General features: G+C 31.1%; 1 protein-coding gene across 2 annotated transcripts; it reads right to left on the reverse strand.

Annotated features, from left to right (window-relative positions):
- Nucleotides 1-5,715: 5,715 nt before the first annotated feature.
- LOC125212362 (WRKY transcription factor 72A-like) lies at nucleotides 5,716-8,842 on the reverse strand. 2 transcript variants are annotated; one of them, XM_048112505.1, is made up of 6 exons: nucleotides 8,661-8,842; nucleotides 8,481-8,543; nucleotides 7,937-8,014; nucleotides 7,323-7,829; nucleotides 7,129-7,242; nucleotides 5,716-6,828 (listed from the first exon to the last, which is right to left on the reverse strand). In XM_048112505.1, exons 1-6 carry the CDS (start codon nucleotides 8,760-8,762, stop codon nucleotides 5,923-5,925), a joined length of 1,770 nt encoding a protein of 589 aa, XP_047968462.1. In that variant the 5' UTR covers nucleotides 8,763-8,842; the 3' UTR covers nucleotides 5,716-5,922. The 2 variants fall into 2 exon arrangements, with proteins under 2 accessions (XP_047968462.1, XP_047968461.1); XM_048112504.1 differs by having other exon boundaries at nucleotides 7,323-7,841; nucleotides 8,661-8,841.
- Nucleotides 8,843-15,088: the final 6,246 nt, after the last annotated feature.

Here is a 15,088-nt window from a genome sequence, read left to right on the forward strand (position 1 = left end):
TTTCATATCTTTTGTCCTTTTTCCTTCTTAATCCTAGCCCCACGATTTTGTCATCTGACGGTTAGATTAATGCCACGTGTCATTTAATGATGCACATTTTCATTCTAATAATGCACAGCGGCTAATAATGCAACATTATAGACTAATAATGCACATTTTCATTCTAATAATGCACAACGGCTAATAATGCAACATTATAGACTAATAATGCATTGATCACAACCATCCAATTCAAGGATCCAAGGGCTGAGATTAAGAAGGAAATAGGACACTTATGGTGCAAAGGAGCCTAACGCACCCCTATATATATATATGTATATATATGCATGTGTATGTCTGTGTGGAATTCGTATAGATATTTTGTTGGAAAATACTCCATCCGACCACGAAAAATAGACCACGTTTGCCATTTTTGGTTGTCCACAAAAAATTGACCGAGTTTGAAAAAAAAAACCACATTTGCTAACTAACACAATAAACACTAGTACTAATAATATGGACCTCATATTCTCACTTACTTTTTTCATTTTCTCTTACTTTATCAATTTCACATTAAAACCTGTGTCATTCACGATATGGTCTATTTTTCGTGGACGGAGAGAGTATATTAAGACTTTTTTCACTTTATTCCTTCCAAAAATTAAAAAAACTAATAATTTTGAGAAAACAAAACTATGAAATTGTCATATTAAAGCTTTGAATTACTTGGTTTGAAATCGGTCGACCATGTTCCAGTGAAAAGGACAATATGTAGTACTTGAATTAGGTTGTGGACTGGGTGTGTTTTTTGTGCCGATCATATATTTAGACATGGAGAAAAATATCGATATACGTGACTTAACATATTGATAATATCAAATATGTATTCCATCCTAAGAGAAGTGAGTCATATTTCTGGTTGAGATGTCTCACTATAAATAATTCATTTTTTCTTTTAACAAAAAATCATCTCTCTTATTTTATTTTCCACCTAACTATTCCCTCCAATCTATTATAAGTGATCAACTTTCCATTTTGGATTGTCCCACCAATGATCAATTTCCTTTTAAAGCTAAAAACAAAACTTCGACCATTTTTTACTTTATTTTCTCTCTCTTACTTTATTCTCTTTTTCTTATTTTATTCTTTCTTTATCTCTCTTATTTTTTCCTCTCTCATCTTTAATTCAATATACTATATTATTTTTTTAATTCTCGTGTCCAAAATAAATCCATCACTTATAATAAAATGGAAGGGGTATTTAAATATTAATTTCTTAAATATCATGTTTAAAAGGATTGCTTTGCTTATCTTGTGACATAGGGAATAGTAGATATATGAATTTTCATATTACCGTAATTAATGTATACATCAATTTCAACACATACAGTGAATTATAATATGTACTGTAATTTACCATGTACATTGTCATATCAATATATAATGTGAATATCGAATACATTAATACATTGTAAGTACGTAGGAGTGATCAATTGCTGACTCATAATTTAATTGCTAACTACAACTAATTTAAAGCTATAGGATTTTAGAAAACGTGGTCTACAATTTGCCACGTGTAATTTTCGTTTTTATTAATAAAATAAAAAAAGATTAAAAAAAACGCCAAATTAGGGTTTTAGATGAAATTGTCAATATAGTGTTTCGGAAATATCAACACAATGCTTTGAGAATGTCAACACGATGCTTTAAGAATGTTAACCCATTGCTTATATTAACATTCTACGTGTATTATATTGACATATTTTATATAGTATGTTGACATTTCTGCTTTACGAAAAAATTGAAAAAATTTCGATTTTTTTTTCAAATTTTGACGTCGGAACATATGCATATATGATATCGTTGGAATCCTTATAAAATTATCTTTAATTTGATATATGTTATATGAATTTAAAGTTTTGGAATTTCTTTTAAAAGTTAGTTATAACTAAACATGTAGTTAATTGACATTAATACCCCTATTGATATTTTATGGAATTAATCCTATGGTTTTATTGACGTTTTTGGTTGATCGTATTGATATTTTCTTGGTTGATGATCTAGGCCCTTAATTTGAATATCTAATGGCTATTATTTAGTTGTAGTTAACAATTAGGTATTGAGTTAGCAATATAACACTCCCCTTGTAAGTACATTTATATATAATACTAGTATGGAGAGTGTTTTATTGCTAACTCAATACCTAATTGCTAACTACAACTAAATAATAGCCATTAGATATTCAAATTAAGGGCCTAGATCATCAACCAAGAAATGTCAATACGATCAACAAAAAACGTCAATAAAGCCATATGATTAATTCCATAAAATATCAATAGGGGTATTAATGTCAATTAACTACATGTTTAGTTATAACTAACTTTTAAAAGAAATCCCAAAACGTAAAATTCATATAACATATATCAAATTAAAGATAATTTTATAAGGATTCCAACGATATCATACATGCATATGTTCCGACGTCAAAATTTTGAAAAAAAAATTCAAAAAAATTTCAATTTTTTCGTAAAGCAGAAATGTCAACATACTATATAAAATATGTCAATATAATACATGTAGAATGTCAATATAAGCAATGGGTTAACATTCTTAAAGCATTGTGTTGACATTCTCAAAGCATTGTGTTGATATTTTCGAAACACTATATTGACATTTTCATCTAAAACCCTAATTTGGCGTTTTTTTTTATCTTTTTTGATTTTATTAATAAAAACGAAAATTACACATGGCAAATTGTAGACCACACGTTTTCTAAAATCCTATGGCCTTAAATTAGTTGTAGTTAGCAATTAAGTGATGAGTTAGCAATTGATCACTCCTCGTACTAGTATTACATAGTGATAATGATATTGTTGTATATCGTATAATGATATTTACTTAAATGTGTGTATCAACTTTATTAACTAATTTTTTAATTAATTATTTAAGGGTATAAGGAAATCCTATAAACTCTGATTCAGTATAAAAATTCACTAACAAAATATATTATACTTTATAGTAATTTTTTTCATTCAATTAAGGAAATTGATTATTTTTAAATACAAATTCTTGGTATTTCAATTAAAATTACATATCAGTGTCCCAAAAAACAAAACATTATAAACTTTTTTTTCTGTATCGATTCTATTGCATTATGATCATGTCTATTGCATTATGGAACAGATTATGATCATATCTATTGCACTACAAAACAAAGTAGAATATCTCAATTCCTAATTCCTAGTTAATCTTTGAGATCTTCTTTCCAACAATTTGGTTTTTAATTGTATTAGCTACATACACGAAATTATTTTCATATCTAAATTACTCTTTCCGTCCCAAATTAAGAGTCACTTTTTGCCATAAAAATCTGTTCCAGTTTAAGAGTCACTTTTAGAATTTTCCATATTTGGTCATATAATTTTATCTCATTCTTCATCAAAATTACATAAAAATGTCATTATTTACATTAAAAAAATCAAAACAAAAATCAAAAGTCAAAAGGGACTCACCTTCAACTAACTCCACCATCTCACTTCATTTATTACACACTCCACCATCTCACTTCATTTATTACACACTTCAATTTTTTCTTAAAATCCGAGCTATAACAATAAGTGACTCTACATGTGGAACGGAGGGAGTACGTGATATTGGTGATTTGAGAAAATTAAGAATACTTTACTTTTTCAACTTATCAAATTAGCCAAAATCAGAAGTGGATAGAGCTTTTGGGTGCTATTGAGCCCAACTTTTGTGTCTTTCATTGTAAATATATTAGGTTCTCACTATCCGATGCATGTACACCTGTTAGGTAGGCGGCCTGCCCTTGCATTGTAGAGATCCAGTTCGATGCTTGGGAGGAATATGGATTATTGGTAGGGAAATAATTTGTTGGGATTCTTGGGAGAATATCATTTGGTGGGAGGAACATAATTTGTTCGCTTCCCATTTACTGTTATCTTTTATTTTGTCTAATTAATGATACTATCTGATTTTTTCAAATGGACAATCTTTTCTATTCTGCGATTTTTTTTTATATTTTGTTAACGTTTTCCATTTTTTCAGTTACTTTTTATAACGATCATTATATCTCTAGTTATTGTCCTCACCCTTTTATTATTTGTCATCCACTATAATCTATATACATCACAACTTTCTTACCACTTAAGCCACAACTACTTGCAATGAGATAAATATCTAATAATGCAAGTAATATAAATATCAAAAAATATTATATAACTGTTAATAGTAATTTGGACTTCCCACATTCGAAATCATGCGTCCACCACTGGCCAAAATGGTACAACACTCCTACATATATAGGAATTCTCTCTTTATTCTAGAATTTTGTAATCTACTTTTATATTTTGTATATTTAGATTTTTCTATACAAAAGTCTAAATATTTTACCTAATATCTATATCTGGAGAACTCTTTATCATTTAATATCTTGATAATTCTACTACAAATTATAAAAAATTCTACTACTGTTACATAATTTTTGCATTTAGATCATATTTAAATATTTTTATTATAGAAATCAAGTTTTTTTTTCCAATACATTCGTTGTAATTTGTTATCCACTATCCTCTCTTGTACAAATAAATATCATCCTATTGAATATATAATTTGCATTATAGCTAATATCGATAACTTAATGACTGAAAATTGATGCATATATTTATAGAGTATTACATCAAACCATGATTTGTCACCAATAATATGATTTCAATTCATAGAAAATAAATTAATTATAATACTAAGGTATTTATTAAATGCAATATCTAAATTACTTCAAACTATGATCTGGATCGTTAGAAAATGTCAACAGATGACAAAATAATAGCAACAAAAAATGTCAACACAGTGTCAACGATTAATGCTGTGTCGGCATTGTGTTGACACTATATTGACATTTTTTTGCTATTATTTTGTCATTTGTTGACATTTATTAACGGTCCAGATCATAGTTTGGAGTTTGTGCAATAGTTAGAGTTCATTTTATCACTGCTCATAATACTAATAACGTCCTTGAGTACAACTTTTGTAACTTTCTTTCATTGCTGATTCCGATATTGAGTTCATTTTATCACTGCCCATAATACTAATAACGTCCTTGAGTACAACTTTTGTAACTTTCTTTCATTGTTGATTCCGATAATGAGTTCATTTTATCACTGCCCATAATACTAATAACGTCCTTGAGTACAACTTCTGTAACTCTCTTTCATTGCTGATTCCGATATTGAATCATAATAGATTTTATACACTGATTCTTGCATGGCCATCCACCATCCTCTCTTGTACAAATAAATATATTCATATAAACCCTATTGAATATAATTTGCATTATAGCTATTATCGATAACTTAATGACTGAAAATTGATGCAGATATAAGATATTTATCGATTCTATAATGTATTACATCAAACCATGATTTGTCACCATAATACTGAGAGATGTAATCAAAATGCAAACTCTAAATATTATATAAACTTTAAACTATGATTTGGACCGTTAGAAAATGTCAACACATGACAAAATATAGCAATAAATAATGTCAACACAGTGTCAACGGTTGATGTTGTGTTGACATTGTATTGACATTTTTTTGCTGTTATTATTTTTGTTGACATTTTCTAACAGTACAAATCATAGTTTGGAGTTTATACAAAAGTTAGAGTTTACATTTCTATCACTGCCCATAATACTAATAACAAAAGTCAGAGAAGAACAATTGAAGCTGGTAATACTTATTCAATTGTATCTTTACCATCAATCACCATCTATATCCACAATTTTCTTCACCTTACATCATCCATTCACAAAAAAAATCGACAAAAAAGACTAAATCCATTCACAATTTGCATCATGACCAAACTCCGCCACCCAAAATGAACAAAAATATCATCTAAAATCCGAAAAAACGAAAAATAACACTATACGTGATCCCTGTTATCAGCCGGTGAGTTAGACTTACTCTTATTCGAGCTCGAAAACGGAAACGGAGGCGAAAGCAGCGTCAAACCAGGCTGCTGAGAGCTCATCGAGGACGAAGACTTGTTCATAAAATGCGGTGCGCATTTGTTCGAATTTGAATTTGGCGGGAAGCTAGATAGAATAGGGAAAGCATCACCGCTCGATTTCTCGGCTGCGTTGTGGTTGCCGCCGATGATGGAGGTTAGAGCGGCGGCTAGGACAGTTTGGAAGCTAGGATCCGATGTAATTGCCTTTGTTGCAGCTGCAATGGTGTCTGGTCCTAAATTCTGTTGATTAGGGTTAGGGTTTGAGTAATTTGACATAGTTTTCTGCAAGTAGGATTGGTATAGGGTTTCGTAGGGTTGCGAACCGAAGCTCAGAGAAGCTGCAATTTGGTTTCTGTTGATTTGTTGTTGTTGGCCATATTTTAGAGTTGCATTGTTGTAATTGGATGATTCTAAGGAGCTGAAGTTGAGGTTTGTGGTCGAGTATCGTGGAACGAAGTTGTTTTTGTTGACACTGCTGCCTAGGCGGTTTAGATGGGAGGAGGCGGAGGAGGAGGACGAGGAGGTGAGGTCGAGGGTGATGGTGGGATATGAGGGGGAGATTGAGGGGTTTGGGAGGTAGAAGGCCGGCTTCGTTCTTGAATTGTCGGAGAGGTAGAAGTTTAGGCCATGGAGGTTGGCCGCGGTGGTGATGGAGGAGGAGCTCGGCCCGGTTCCTGAGGTTGAGGAGCCGGACATGAGCATTGAGGCCGCGGCAGAAGTGGTGGAGGCCATGGCAGTGGCCGAGATCGGGAGTGGATGGTTGTGCGTGCCTTCGTACGTTGTGATTAGGATTGACATATCCTCCGCACATCGTTGTACCTTGATGTCAAAAATTAATAGATTTTAGCCTCATAATAATGTTACTCCCCCCAGCGTCCACAAAAAATAGTTTAATTAGCGGACAACACGAAATTTTTTAATGCGAAATTAACAAGATAAGAAAGAAAGAGATAACGTGGATAAAGTAGAAGAGAGACGAAAAGTAGATAATAAACTGAGAAATTTTCTATTTTCATAATGAGACTAATTTGGTGAATGGACCGAAATAGAAACATGAGACTATTTTCTGTAGACAATGAAAGTATTGAATTGAATGTTATTATCAAGACCGAAATGTACCTGTTTTCTAACTGGGCAAGATGGTGCCACAGTACAACGATAGTACGCACGAGGGCATGGATTCCCCTTGGAAATCTTTTGTCCATACTTCCTCCATTGACACCCATCATTCATCTAAAACCAAAATCAATTAATTCCAACCTCCATATTTCCAAAAGTAATTCCAATAACACAAATTCTAACAATAATCTCACCGTTGGTGTGTCACATCTAACCCTCACAGAAACCCTAGCTCGTTTAGTAGGGTTTTGTTGTGAAATCTCATCTTCTCCACCACCATCTCTCCCATTCTTAACACCTTTAGGCGGCCACGTCTCCCCGGCTTCCTCCTTCACTTCCTCCACGCTATTTTCAAGGGCCGGGGATTTCTCAGGCAAGTCGAATTTGCAATCAAGTCCTAGTGACAACCCTTGCTTATCGTCTCCAATTTCATTATCGTTGATTTTTGGTGTTTTACGCACTTCACCTTTTCTATCGATGGAGCTCATTGCTAAGCTGAGGTCAATGACCTCATGATCAGCCGGTGCTTCTATGAGATCATGATCGCTTCGATGAGGAGATTTCGTCATTGCCTCTCGTTGCACCACGTCTCTGTATTGCATTTGTAGGGTTCGGTAATCTTGGAGAATTCGGTCCAAATACATCTTAAGCCGTTGATTCTCTTCCATCACTTCATCCATTTCTGCTTTGGTTGTTCCAAGCTGTTCATCCAACTACAATCATATATATGCATCTCAACCAATTAATCAAATAAATATTTAAAATAAATTTGGATGAATTAATTCTAATTAATTACTAAAACAATTACCTGTTCCTTTTTAGTAGATGAAGATGATCTGGATTCAGACTCAGGAGATGGTCTTTCCATGTTTGTTACAGCCAACCCCTATCAAAATATTTCTAATATAATTTAGATCAAATTGACTGATTAGAACATAATCAATTTTCACCAAATGTGAGCTTTCAATAAAGATCAATTCTATGATTGTATAAAACGAAACCATATTTAATCAACTCAAGAATTAAATAAAGCTAGAAATTCATAAATAACGTCAAAATCCTATTATCTAAGTCTAACAAAGAGAGCCAACTTGAATTAATTTTTTGTCCCTGCTCTAAAAAAATCAACAACTTGCATCGCTCTTAGCTCATATATTACATATGGTCAATGCTTTGGATTGGCAGCTAAGATTAATTAATATAAATAAATATATACATACATAGCTTCAATCACCACATGTTTCAGATTTTTTAGTTCCATTTCATATACATGAATTTGACAATGAATTCAATGAAACTAATCTTCATAAATTCATCTTGAAATAAAAATAAAAAATATGATAAATTCTCACCTGGTTGCTGCAATTAGAATTCTTCTGATTATCATTATCTTGGGCTCCTTTTTCAGCACCAAACTGAGAAAGATCAATAAATCAAGCATAATTGAGATTTTTGTTTTCTTTTAGTATTTTCTTTAATTAAAACTGATATAATCAATAGTAGAAATTTCAGATTCGACACGAGATTATTACCTGATGAAGAACGATCTCTTCGACACAACTTTCTTCGTCTCCGTTGGATTCAGAAGGCTTGCTCTCCTCTCCAAGAACAGATTTATGCAAAGAAATATCCATAATTCCTCTCTATCTCTCTCTCTCTCTATCTTTGGTCTAATTGTTTTTCTTCTCTTTGTGTGATCTGAAAGAGCAATAGTCTTGTTGTATATAAAGTGATGCAGCAGTATTTGACTTGCTTAAACAAATTCAAAATAAATGGCTTCATCCAGCACACTAAAACAAAATGTCAATGGCCCAATTGCACTCTACTTATAACTATATATAAAATATGAATTATTTAAATTTATAGTATTAAAGTAATACGTTCACTGTCATACTCATAAATACAAAAGAAAACAGAACTTGAAGAATTCAACTTCAACGTTTAAGTCTTTGAGGAACATGTGTGTACAGAGAGAGAGAAGGATGGCTTCTAGTTAGCCGTATAATAAGTCGTGCCTATACACACATATACATATTAATTAATGTAGCTTAATAAAGTAATATTGAGATCTAATAGTAATTAATTGATTAATGTGGATCGTCATTTGATTGGTGTAGTTTTATGAATTTAATTTTATTTCGTTTATTACGAAATAATTGGTGTATTTTATAATTTTCATTTTTATAAAATTTTCTAGACTAAATTATAAAGAATATTGGCTTGGTTTGGCGCATAAACAATTATTTTATTACATGGAACCCTTATTAATTGAGTCGTTTTAGGATGCTAAGATTATTGTATACATTTGATGGGGCGATTTCAAAATACTTTCATGACATGGTATTCAAACATAGACAATTTCATCAAATTTCATTATCATTAATAGTGTAAAACTTTCAAGTATATACTCGAATTATGGTAAATTGCAAAAGGAGCATGAAGCTGAAAAAAAAAACACCCATAAAATTTGATTAAATTCTAGATTATCCCACAATATCTCTATGAATATATACATCATTATTTAATTCACGGACAACATTCATGCATAGTTAACTCAGTTGTCATATACGCCATCCGTCCCCTAAAGTTTATCCCAATTTGATTTTATATTAAATAAAGGTGTGTAGTGGAATAAAGGTCCCATATTGAGGAGATTGAGAGTGTATTTAATGTCTATTTTTGGAAAGATTCCAAATGAAACAAACTTTGTGGAATGAACAAAAATGATAATATGACACAAACTTTGGGGAATGGAGGGAGTAGTATAATCTTTACTACAAAAATTGTAGTGGGGTTATAGCAAATTAAATAATCAAATCTTCATGATTTTTCAAATTGATTTAAAAATTTGCATTAATAAATCAGAATTTAACCAAACTTTATGATATTTTCGGCAATTTGTTCGGTGCAAAAGTCATGCATCCAGATGGGCAATCGGTCAAAGTTGTCCCACCTCAGTTGATTTTGACGAGGGAGGAAAAAAATGATCGGTGGTGATTTTGTATTGTATATCAAGTCAAAGTTTGGCTCGTTAGATTACCGGCTAGGTGCTTGCCCGGTTAGCATACCCCTACTTAGTAATTCCTCATTTGACAATGATTCTTCAACTTCTAAATTTCACAAGATTTGAGATGGTTTTTGAAACTAGAAAATTTGATAACAAAATGCAATTTAATTGGTAACATAAGTATAATTACTCATGAGAATTCGAATTAGTCTAATTGGGCGTGTATGAATTATAATTAGAAAATAGGTAATTTGTCTAAATTCATAATTAGTCAAAAATTATAATCCGTGTCGGATGTAATTTTTTTTTTTATGGTTAAATGAACATAAATCTAAAGGTCGTGCTACGGAGGACTCGAACCCGAGACCTTTCCGCTTGGCCAACTAACACACACCTCTCTACTACTTGGCCAACTCACACATACCTCTAGGGCTGTCAATTTTTGACACGACACGATAACACGACACGAACCGGCACGAAATTAATGGGTTTGGGTCAGAGCTTATCGTGTTCGTGTCCTTATCGGGTCAACCCATTAAGGACACGAAAATTTCGTGTCGGGTTCGTGTTATCCGTTAACAATGTGTGTTCGTGTTATCCGTTAACACATAATATTTTAATATTATTATTCTTATTAACACATAATATTTTAATATTTTAATATTATTATTCTTATTATTTTCATTTTTCAATACTTATTTTCGTGTCATTAATGGGTTCATGTCGTGTTCGTGTCGTGTTGACCCGAAACGGTTCGTGTCGTTAATGGGTCCGTGTCGTGTTCGTGTCTGAGGGTAGCGGGTCGTGTTCGTGTTCGTGTTTGAGGTTTTCTTAACGGGTCGTGTTCGTGTTTGTTGTCATCGTGTTCGTGTCGTTATCGTGTTGACACGATAACGACCCGACACGCACGATTTGCCACCCTACCTTTCTTTCACTTGGCCAACTCACACAAACTTTTTATCTCTACTTTATTCACTCTCCCTTACTTTACTGATCTCTCTATTTAACACATAAAATAAAATTGCATAAAATCCCGTGCCGCATAGTCATGGAGGGAGTATAATTTATCCTGAAAACAATTCAACTTGTAAACTTGTACTGTACTAGTAATATTCAACGCAGCAGACCCTAAATAATCCCAAACCCCACATAGGGATCGAAAACGTTGAAAGCTAATAATTGGTCTCATGTAATGTTGAAATAAATTAAATAACTGGATGATTTAAATTTACTTCAAAATTCGAATAATTAAATATTTATATTATTGAAAAATCAAATCCATATTTTTTCCAGTAAATAGCTAGAAAGAAACAAAAAGCAAGAGAAATAGATAGGTCGAACCATATATCTATCACTTTTTACTACGTCTTACGAAATAGTCATCACTCACAACCTATCCCTTATCTCATTATTTATGAGACTATTTTTATGTATTAATTTTATAATGAAATATGAGTAGAAAAGAGTAAATGAAACGTGATATTTATTTTATTAATTATTGATAGTAAAAGTGAACTGAAATCTTTAATTATGGATGGATCAAAATAATAAATCAGAATTCCTAAGCACACAAAAAAAATAATATACATTTGTTATTTGCGATAGTAACAATCTCAATTTGGAGTACTCCAGCAAAATCCATATAATCATCTCTTATAAAACATATATCAATAGACATAATTGCTCACAATCCATAGGAGAGCATAATTGTACGTGTGATTTAGCTAAATAGTAGAGAAGTTAATGCATATGGCCAACGATCTTGGGTTTTGAAAACTTCGTGACACAACCTTTAAATTTAAGTTCATTTATCCTTAAAAAAAATAGAAGAGCCTAATTTTTTTCTATGGTCGATCGAAAAGGTTACAATTAGGGCTGGGAAAAAATACCGAAATATCGAAATACCGACCTTATCGTACCGAAAAAATATCGAAAATACCGAATTTTCGGTATACCATGACTTTCGGTATGGTATGATACCTTACCGAAAGATTCCGGTAAGGTAACGGTATGAATTTTCAAATACCGATGTATAGCGTTGCATACCGAAATTCAGTATATACTTACAATGCCACCCCAATCTTAAAAATTAATTTTAGAAAGCGTCATTTCGAGATTTTTTAATTTTTATTTTATAATACTAAATTTTACCTCTCATTAAAATAAAAAGAAAATATAATCCTTCCTTTGTTTATTTCTATGCTGTCTCCAAAATTGTTTAATATCCACCACCGATTTAGATAATTGGTAACTTCCTCGGTGTACGGTACATAGTTTACTTTAGAAAATGGGATTAAAATATTCAACGATTCAAAGCTTACGCTCATAGCTTTGGACTTAATTATAGTTCCATTTAACCAATCCAGCTTTTGGCATAATTACGTAGGCTATGTTGCTAATAATATTAGCCTCGATCATTGACTTTTTAAATAAAATGCTTTAACTAGTATTAATAGTAATACATCTAAGCTTTCTAGTTTAAATAAAGATGAAGTCGTTCATTGGAAATGCTACAAAATATAATGACTAAGATTATCAGTAGTTAATTATGCATAATTTGAAAACGTCGATATTCTGTTTCTTTTTCTTGAATTAGAAAAAAGAATTATATGTATACTAAGTTCTAGTTTATCCAAGTTATTATAAAAATGATTGAATTGACTTTTTGAGAGTTAATAAAATTTATTTAAACAGTATGTACAAATTAAGTTCATCACAGTCAACAATAAAAGCTTTGTAGTTGAAAACACTAATTAAATAGTTTTTCTCATTAATTCTTCAATTGTCTTCTCTCCATCCACTTTCCCCGAAATTATGACCACATGCATTATCAAGCCGCAGCATTATTTAGAGAGTAAAATTGAATTGCTATAAATTAATTTTACAAATCTTCACATAATCATAAGTTTAAATACTAGTATATATCATCTTTCAAATCATGATAATATAATCTAATAATGACTGTAAAAATAAATATACTTTACAAGTTGGAACAAGAGCTAATTTGTTAATTAGTAGTAAGTAATTACAAAGTCGATTTCATGAATTGATTTATTATAATTAAGTTGAATAGTAGAGTCATTGTACATCACTGATTTTATTTTCTAAATACTTAGGTCGTTAGAAATAAAAACTTCTTTCTTCTATGATTCAAAACCCCACTTTAACTTTGTGAAGAAAAATAAAATAAAATGGGTCATTATTTCATAGACGTAGGAAGTAAGTAGTAAATGTGGCGGCGAATGAAGAAGATGAAGTGTTGAGAAAAGAAAATAAAAATGAAGGTGAGATAGAGCAAGTCTTCTTACATAAAATTGGGCAACATGTTAGAATTAATTAATTGTACCATGTGAATGATAGATTGAGCTACAAATTTCAACTTTCTTGTCAATTTATTATAGTACAAGTTGAAGATGATGAAGGTTACAGGTGCATCATTGACACTCTATTTATATATGTACATAAATACATTATATATACATACATAAATTTTGTTTGCATCCACCCACTTAAAAGAAGACTTTAGTATAAATTCTGTAACCAATAATAATAGAAATAAATATATTCGTTATATGTTAGATTAATAACAAAATATAGAGTAATTCGCTTGATAAAAAAAATTATAATTTTGTATCCAACATGGAAGCACATATATATAGCTCAATCTAGTACTATAATGGATTTTTTCGTTATATGTCAACAACACCTCAGATAATTTGACAAAGTTTGTAAAATATAGTTGAAATATTTAGGATATGAGGACTTGTGGACGTCCACTTCATCAATTTATTTTATTCTATAGTGAAGGACTTGTGTATTTTTGATTGATATAATATGCACAATCATGATGCGAGCACCTAACCATTTATATATACTATGTGATTCAGTCCTTATAAGATATATGGAGAGTCATGATTACCTTAAGACTCGAGCTAGATTCTTGGCAATTTAATCCCACTAGTGCACTTGTATTATATTCAATAAGGTCAACGGTTTCATTTGAATTAGATGACAATTTAATGTATAATTTGAGTTGAACGTTATTTAACTGTTAATAGGGATGATAATTTGAGTTAAGGTTATTTACATGGTGGTAGGGGCTAAAGCCTTTTGTTTCCTTTCTTTGTGTCTTTTTGTGTCGGTAAATATACGAACTTTCAGCATTTTCTTATTCATTCATTTTCTGATTTTTCCCTTTAATTAACCAAAAGTTAAACTTATATTAACAAATTAAAACTTACTATTTGACAATCAAAACAACCTCATTTTGATTTTAATAAATTTGAGCAAAAATAGAAAAATGCTGTAAGTTAATACTGACAAATAACCCTTTGATTTTTAAGACTAAATGACAATAGTATTGCTCATACCAAACTTACTATTGCAATTTTGTATCCATATGTGTTAGTAACCAGTGTCGACAGGTGTTCATATTATATTATTGAGATTTGTGACCACTGACCAATATATGATTCTGGTCCTAGTTTTTGAGGTACAAGACAAAAATGAAAATTAAACAAAACTACACAACAATGACTACCAAAAATGGTCGCCAATGATGTGTCACATGTTACTACTTACTACTACTATATATACTCCTATCAGAGTAAAATTACTTTAGTTTAGGAGTACTATGTTATTATTCTAAATCAAGAGAATATACATACAATAACTACCAAAAAATTAAGTGGCGACGACGATTGAAGCCAACACTAGTATTATTTTGAAAAAGATTGATAATTAACGAAAAGAGAAAAAACCCAAATGTCAAATGTCAAATGATGTGTCACATCCAAACTTTCATAGTTGGCATTAAAAGACAATCTATCACGATTCATCATGTCTACCAAGAAAATGGAGTAATTTGCTGGTATTCATGTGTACCTCTTAAAATAATCAATATAAATATACTACTACTGCATAGTAAACGGAGATGCTTAATATGAATACTTC

The sequence above is a fragment of the Salvia hispanica genome, chromosome 3 (genome assembly GCF_023119035.1).
Source record: "Salvia hispanica cultivar TCC Black 2014 chromosome 3, UniMelb_Shisp_WGS_1.0, whole genome shotgun sequence".
Lineage (NCBI taxonomy): Eukaryota > Viridiplantae > Streptophyta > Magnoliopsida > Lamiales > Lamiaceae > Salvia > Salvia hispanica.

Coding starts and splice junctions, on each gene's coding strand:
- LOC125212362 (XM_048112504.1), bottom strand. CDS start 8,762: ATGGATATTTCTTTGCATAAATCTGTTCTTGGAGAGGAGAGCAAGCCT. Junction 8,015..8,480: donor ATTCTAATTGCAGCAACCAG/GTGAGAATTTAT, acceptor ATATTTTGATAG/GGGTTGGCTGTAACAAACAT. Junction 7,842..7,936: donor CATCTACTAAAAAGGAACAG/GTAATTGTTTTA, acceptor ATATGATTGTAG/TTGGATGAACAGCTTGGAAC.